This window comes from Monodelphis domestica, chromosome 4 (assembly GCF_027887165.1).
Source record: "Monodelphis domestica isolate mMonDom1 chromosome 4, mMonDom1.pri, whole genome shotgun sequence".
NCBI lineage: Eukaryota > Metazoa > Chordata > Mammalia > Didelphimorphia > Didelphidae > Monodelphis > Monodelphis domestica.
Genome location: NC_077230.1, coordinates 352,968,417 through 352,976,789, shown reverse-complemented (window position 1 = coordinate 352,976,789; position 8,373 = coordinate 352,968,417). Strand labels below are relative to the sequence as shown.

General features: G+C 34.5%; 1 protein-coding gene across 1 annotated transcript; it reads right to left on the bottom strand.

Annotated features, from left to right (window-relative positions):
* Positions 1–4,763: 4,763 nt before the first annotated feature.
* On the bottom strand, positions 4,764–7,697 carry LOC100021078 (olfactory receptor 51I2-like). The gene has a single exon (XM_056825906.1). The coding sequence runs from the start codon at positions 6,431–6,433 to the stop codon at positions 5,462–5,464; it is 972 nt and encodes a 323-aa protein (XP_056681884.1). The 5' UTR covers positions 6,434–7,697; the 3' UTR covers positions 4,764–5,461.
* Positions 7,698–8,373: the final 676 nt, after the last annotated feature.

The window sequence follows — 8,373 nt, the reverse complement described above, 5'->3', positions numbered from 1 at the left end:
CCTAAAAATAATAAACAGTATATATCTAAAACCAACAGCTAATATCATCTGCAATGGGGATAAACTAGATACATTCCCAATAAGATCAGGAGTGAAACAAGGATGCCCATTATCACCTCTACTATTTGACATTGTACTAGAAACACTAGCAGTAGCAATTAGAGAAGATAAAGAAATTGAAGGCATCAGAATAGGCAAGGAGGAGACCAAGTTATCACTCTTTGCGGATGACATGATGGTCTACTTAAAGAATCCTAGAGATTCAACCAAAAAGCTAATTGAAATAATCAACAACTTTAGCAAAGTTGCAGGATACAAAATAAACCCACATAAATCATCAGCTTTTCTATATATCTCCAACACAGCTCAGCAGCAAGAACTAGAAAGAGAAATCCCATTCAAAATCACCTTAGACAAAATAAAATACCTAGGAATCTATCTCCCAAGACAAACACAGGAACTATATGAACACAACTACAAAACACTCGCCACACAACTAAAACTAGACTTGAACAATTGGAAAAACATTAACTGCTCATGGATAGGACGAGCCAATATAATAAAAATGACCATCCTACCCAAACTTATTTATCTATTTAGTGCCATACCCATTGAACTACCAAAATACTTCTTCACTGATTTAGAAAAAAACATAACAAAGTTCATTTGGAAGAACAAAAGATCAAGGATATCCAGGGAATTAATGAAAAAAAACACATATGATGGGGGCCTTGCAGTCCCTGACCTAAAACTATATTACAAAGCAGCAGTCATCAAAACAATTTGGTACTGGCTAAGAAACAGAAAGGAAGATCAGTGGAATAGACTGGGGGAAAACGACCTCAGCAAGACAGTATACGATAAACCCAAAGATCCCAGCTTTTGGGACAAAAATCCACTATTCGATAAAAACTGCTGGGAAAATTGGAAGACAGTGTGGGAGAGACTAGGAATAGATCAACACCTCACACCCTACACCAAGATAAATTCAAAATGGGTGAGTGACTTAAACATAAAGAAGGAAACCATAAGTAAATTGGGTAAACACAGAATAGTATACATGTCAGACCTTTGGGAGGGGAAAGGCTTTAAAACCAAGCAAGATATAGAAAGAATCACAAAATGTAAAATAAATAATTTTGACTACATCAAACTAAAAAGCTTTTGTACAAACAAAACCAATATAACTAAAATCAGAAGGGAAACAACAAATTGGGAAAAAATCTTCATAGAAACCTCTGACAAAGGTTTAATTACTCATATTTATAATGAGCTAAATCAATTGTACAAAAAATCAAGCCATTCTCCAATTGATAAATGGGCAAGGGAAATGGATAGGCAGTTCTCAGATAAAGAAATCAAAACTATTAACAAGCACATGAAGAAGTGTTCTACATCTCTTATAATCAGAGAGATGCAAATCAAAACAACTCTGAGGTATCACCTCACACCTAGCAGATTGGCTAACATAACAGCAAAGGAAAGTAATGAATGCTGGAGGGGATGTGGCAAAGTAGGGACATTAATTCATTGCTGGTGGAGTTGTGAACTGATCCAACCATTTTGGAGGGCAATTTGGAACTATGCCCAAAGGGCGACAAAAGAATATCTACCCTTTGACCCAGCCATAGCACTGCTGGGTCTGTACCCCAAAGAGATAATGGACACAAAGACTTGTACAAAAATATTCATAGCTGCGCTCTTTGTGGTGGCCCAAAACTGGAAAACGAGGGGATGCCCATCAAGTGGGGAATGGCTGAACAAACTGTGGTATATGTTGGTGATGGAATACTATTGTGCTCAAAGGAATAATAAAGTGGAGAAGTTCCATGGAGACTGGAACAACCTCCAGGAAGTGATGCAGAGCGAGAGGAGCAGAACCAGGAGAACATTGTACACAGAGACTAATACACTGTGGTATAATCGAACGTAATGGACTTCTCCATTAGGGGCGGTGTAATGTCCCTGAACAACTTTCAGGGATCCAGGAGAAAAAAAAAACACCATTCATAAGCAAAGGATAAACTATGGGAGTGGAAACACCGAGAAAAAGCAACTGCCTGAATACAGAGGTTGAGGGGACATGACAGAGGATAGACTTTAAATGAACACTCTAATGCAAATACTATCAACAAAGCAATGGGTTCAAATCAAGAAAACATCTAATGCCCAGTGGACTTACGCGTCGGCTATGGGGGGTGGGGGGGAGGAAAAGAAAATGATCTATGTCTTTAACGAATAATGCTTGGAAATGATCAAATAAAATATATTTAAAAAAAAAAATCTGTCACCTCTTTAAATGAGTGATCCACCAACAATGATTTCAACTCACCTATGTCTATTCATCCTGTGAAAGTCTTGTCTATGGCCTTTTATAATTGTATCAGACATTCTGTGTAATTTTCTGACATGAGGATACAAAGAGAGCACATGAACTGACTATTCCCAACTCTTAGCAACATATTCTTTTAGAGGTAATTCTTTTCTTTGATGGCATTTTTATGATAGTCCTCCTTTATTAATCTTAATTTGTTATATATTGTGACTTTCTCTGGCAAAAATGACAAATAAACCAGAGGCATTTATTAAGTGTCTACTTTGTCCCAGGAACTGTGATTATGCACTTCATATTCAAGGATAAAAATGACCAATCCTTCCCACTACCATTGGCCTGTTAATAATATTTGGTTTTACAATTTCACATACTTTGTTGTTCTGAACTTTGAACTTTGCTTTTGGACGATTGAAAAAGTTTCACAGTTTCCCAAAAACAAATCAGGTGTTTCTCCTCCTCATATTTAACTTTGGACCTAAATCATCAATTTGTAGTATTTATTTGAAGTGGAGATCCTGAAGTATGAAGTAAGAAGAATGAGGTCAATAGACTGTCAATCTAACTGCATGCTACAATCTGGACAGTGATTATTCTTTGTTACTCAATGCTCCACTTCTTGTGGTTTGTGAGGTCAAAGTATTTTGAGTGATATAGATCTATTCTAGGAATCTTTCCAGTTTTTTCAGCAATTAATATTTTTTAAGTCATCTTCAAGAAAGAACATTCAGTGATTCTAATAATTGATAGAGAATTGCTTTTTTTTTTTTCAGTTTGAGAATTGTTGCTGGATCTCCCATGACAGTGGCAAATACCCTTGGTGAAAATTCATATCCCATTTTATACTTTGCTTAATATTGATGGTCATTTTTTAGATGAAGTTTTACTTTTCTCTATGTGTTTACAAAAAAAAGTTAGTAAATACAAATATTTCACATCATTTGGAAAATAGTTTTTAAAATAATATTTTGTGTCAGAAACAATTGTGAAAAAAGGTTTCTACATATAATTAAAATAAAACTTAATAAAAAATTTTGGTTCTACATCAAATATTCTTATTGTTTTTGTAATTAAGAAACAAATTAAATGAGATCTTTTATTTGAATCAACTTTCAGTAAATTAAATAATGGTAAATATGTTACATTTTGTGTAATATACCTTGAAAATATAATCATGAAGCTTTCTAATACCTTTATCAAAGTTACTGTGAATAAAAAATATATATATGTACATATATATATATATATAGGTACTAATAATTATGCAGACAGGAAAGGAGGCATAATTTTGACAGTTGTTCATTTACTCTTTGTTTTATTTTGCCAGAAAATTGGCAAAGATGACAGAAAACTAAGTGTTCAATATTATAGGGGTTTGAGGGGCTATGAAAAGGCACACTAATGTATTATCAGAGGAAATATGAACAGATATAGTCATTCTGGAAGGCAATAAGCTAATTTTTAAAAATGTCCATATACTTCCTTTTGCCCAGAAATCCCATTGGAATATCTCCTATTTATATATGCAGAAGGTCACTAACAACAAGAAGAAAAAGAATACTTCATATATTTCAAATATTTACAACACTGAAGAGTAGTAAATAATTAGTGTTATAAATATTTGTAATATATGAATTTGATGATGAAATATTTGATGTATTAGCTAGTTTGGTTTAACTGTTTTCTTTGAAATAATGTTTTATTGGATAATTTCCTGGTAGAGGTATATGCTAGGAAATATAGTTCATTTTAAAAGGAAAATATTCAACATAAATTTTAAAATAAAGATTTTTTTTAATAAATCCTTACCTTCTGTCTTGGAGCCAGCCAATACTATGTATTGGCTCCAAGGCAGAAGAGTGGTAAAGGCTAGGCAATGGGGGTCAAGTGACTTGCCCAGGGTCACACAGCTAGGAAGTGGCTGAGGCCAGATTTGAACCTAGGACCTCCCGTCTCTAGACCTGGCTCTCAATCCACTGAGCTACCCAGCTACCCCCTTAAAATAAACATTTTAAACATCTACTACTACCTCTGTTATAGGAGATAATCATGGTCACATACTTCCAAAATGCTTCTTTATAAAACTTTCACAATGAATTTTTATTCTAACATGTGCTATCCTTGGCAGCCAAAACTATTCAATTGATAATAAAACATTGGTATGTTCATTAAGGTACTTTAAAAGATTATTTTTATCATTTTAAAGATTCTTGTGATGACAATAATGCATATCAATGAAATTAAACTTTTATGTGCAATTATTATAGTCAGTATTTACATTTTAATTTCCATGTTTCATATTTCATTTTTACCATTAATAAATTGTTTGAATAGTTTATATTTGTTTTAATAGCATATTGTTTTTTTTTCTAATTTTTATTTTTTTATTTAGCTTAATACAAATTCTAATTTTCCTTTTAATAAAGTAGTATTCTGCTCACTCCCATGGGAAGCCTATTCAGGAATGACTATCAATAATGTCATTTCACATATGGTAAAATTTCTATTTCGTGTGTGTGTGTGTGTGTGTGTGTGTGTGTGTGTGTGTGTGTGTGTGTTGTTAGTCACTGCCTAACAAATAGTGTGCCTTCAAATTCTTTAGTGTGTCTTCCTATTATAGATTTACTTGCATGTGGAGAAAACTAGGATTTGATATAGCAATAGTAGAAAAGAAATAAACTTGAATATAACTAACTCTATGTTATTGTATTTATTTATATATTACTCTAAAATGGAAGTTTATCATATATAGCAGTCTATAAAAATATAATTAACTGCTTTAAATAAAATAGTTTAAATAAATTACTTTAAATAAATTATTTTAATTAGACTTAAAAATTATTAAATGGAAAGGCATTCTATAATATATGTCTCATATATAGTGCCTATTCAGATCATAAAAACAGTCTAAGAGGTAAGAGCTGTCTTCAAACAAATATTCTTTAGACCTTCATAGAATAGCAGCATGTTTCCAATGAAGAGCCAATATGTAAGAGAAAATAGGCAGATTCATGAAATTTAAAATCAAAACTCAAAAACAGGAAATGGACGTATGCATCATAGACACAGAGATCTATTGACTGATAACCAAGTATGTTCTTATGTTCCAAAGAGGACACTGAACTGGGTTCAACTGCCTCTTGTCATGAATGCTTTCTGCAGGACTGAGCGGATTTGCTTGGTTTTAAAACTATAAACCAGTGGATTTAGGACTGGAGTTAGGAATAGAAAAAGGTTGGCCATAGTGACATGAAATAGAGGTGAAGTGAATGTTCCAAATCTGTGTATTAGGGCCAGAATAATGAGTGGCACATAGAAGATAAAGACCGTGACTATGTGGGAGACACAAGTGTTGAGGGCCTTAAGACGACCCTCATTGGAAGCAATGCTCATAACTGTCTTCAGGATCAAGACATAGGAGATAACAATGAACACAGAGTCAACACCAAAGGAACAAAGAACAAGAGTCAATCCATAGATAATGTTGACTCTGACAGGTCCACAGGCCAGCTTCATGACATCAGGATGGTAGCAATAGCAGTGGGAGAGGATGATGTTCTTGCAGAAGGGTAGCCGTTTGAGCAATATAGGCAAAGGCGCCATCAGTGCCACACCCCTCACCACAGCCACTAGTCCCATCCCAACAATCCGAGGATAGGTAAGGATCACAGTGTAGCGCAATGGGTTTCTAATGGCAACAGAGCGATCAAATGCCATGGCTAACAGGATTGCTGACTCCATAGAGGAAAAAGTATGAATGAAAAACATCTGTGCCAGGCAGCAGTGGAACTCTATCTCCCTCTGGTTGAGAAGGAAGACATTGAGCACTGTTGGCAATGTGGATATAGAAAGGCCAATATCTGTAGCTGCCAGCATGGACAAGAAGATGTATTGAGGTTCGTGAAGGCTGGGAGTGGTCTTAATGATGAAGAGAATGATAGAGTTCCCAAGTAAAGCAATCAAGTACATGATGCACAAAGGGATAGAAATCCAGGTGTGTGCTGACTCCAATCCGGGGATGCCTGTCAAAAGGAAGAAGGGTGGCTGGAATTGGCTACTATTCAAATTTAACAAGTAGTGACTCTTTGTTTCCTGAGTCATATACACTGCCAGGCCATGCTCCTAAAGGAGAGAAATAATATGGTAACTGAGTTAGAAGATCTTTATTCTAACTCCACAATGGAGAGCATTTAACTCTAGGCTTCTTCAAGTGAAATAAATTGTCGCTAAAAATTCCTCATAACATTTTAAGGACAGAAAAGAGAGATAATAGTGCTCTAAGTTGGAGTATTTATTTAGATTGAGGATGTGGAAAAGATAGGTAGTCTCTATGAACAAAATATATAAAATAATCTGAAGGCAGAGAGTTCAAGGGATAAGAACCAACTTCAAATATAAGCCAAGAAATGTTATTCTATAGTTTATGGGCATCGAAGAGATCAGCCACAGATTCTTAAAGTTTAAAAGTGATTCCAAATTACATCTAGTACAACCTTGATCTATATAGGAAACCCTTCTGTAAAATCTCTAAAAGGTGATTATTTGATTTCCAATTAGAAACTTTTAGTAAAGGAGAACCCTTCTGAAGCAGATGATTCTTCCTTAAGACTGTTCTAATTGAATACATTTTTTTTCAGTATAAATCTGACTCTACAACTTTTGCTTATTATTCCTTGATCTGCCTCCTGGGGAATAACTAGGGAAATCAAATCTTTTTATACAGGCACAAGTCTATTTCATACAGAAAGTGAATGGCGTTAAGTAGTATGTTCTTTTGAAGGTGCAAAAAGATATTAACATATATGGGTCATAGGAGTTAATGCAACAAGCATAAAGCTTTTTTAATTAGCAATTTTATTATGTAAAACTAGCTTCATGAAAAATAATATTAAATATCCTCTCAAGTCATTTATGAAAATGGACTCCCTGAATTTGAACCTGTAGGGAGAGAGAGAATCTGGTACACTACTCTTGTGGAAGGAAATAAAGTCTGGGATTTTCCACCCCCTTATGAAAGGAAACTCAAGTTCTCTATTCAATAACTTTTTGATGGAGAAGAAAAATGGTAGAGACAGAAGCCAAAGGGATAAAAAAAAGCGTATTTTTCAGTGCTCTGGTTGCCCCATCCAAGTTCTACCTCTGCATGCATGCTTGCACCTATACACACAAACACAGACACAGACAAAGATACACACACACACATACACACACACATACACACACCACTTTCCAGTCTCTGTTCTGTTATATAAAATATTGCATGAAAGCCTGATTTTCTAACTCAGTGTTCAATTCCCCTCTCTCTTTTCTTCTTTTTCTTCCTCTTCTCCTCCTCCTCCTCTTCCTCCTCTTCCTCCTCTTTCTTCTTCTTCTTCTTCTTCTTCTTCTTCTTCTTCTTCTTCTTCTTCTTCTTCTTCTTCTTCTTCTTCTTCTTCTTCTTCTTCTTTCTTTTTCTTCTTCTTCTTCTTCTTCTTTTTCTTCTTCTTCTTTTTCTTCTTCTTTTTCTTCTTCTTCTTCTTCTTCTTCTTCTTCTTCTCTTCTTCTTCTTCTTTTTCTTTTTCTTCTTCTTCTTCTTTTTCTTCTTCTTCTTCTTCTCTACCAATATAAGTTGAATAATCTTTTTTTCATTTTTTTCATTTTTTCAATTACTACTGATACAATCATCTCCATCTAAATCTGGAAGAGTCATCTACTTCTGAAAGAGTCTTACTATTACTATGACTAACTAGTCTCATTCAACATAATATAGGGGTTAGAATGTGGACTTTGATTCAAGAAGGCCTGAGATCAAGTCATATATTTGACACACATGAGCTGTTTGATCTTGGGTAAATAATTCATAGTCTCAGTTTCCCTATCTATAAAATGGTAAAAATTCTACCTCCCTAACAAGGTGGTAATGAAAATCTAATTGAATAATGTAAAATTGCTTGCAATTATTGAAATATAATATGGGGAAGCTAGGTGGCTAGAGAGACAGGTCTAGAGATGAAAAGTCCTGTGTTCAAAACTAGTCTCAGATACTTCCTAGCTGTGACCCT

Bases quoted from the DNA above. Each gene is read 5' to 3' on its own strand.
- LOC100021078 (XM_056825906.1), bottom strand. From the start codon at position 6,433: ATGACTCAGGAAACAAAGAGTCACTACTTGTTAAATTTGAATAGTAGC.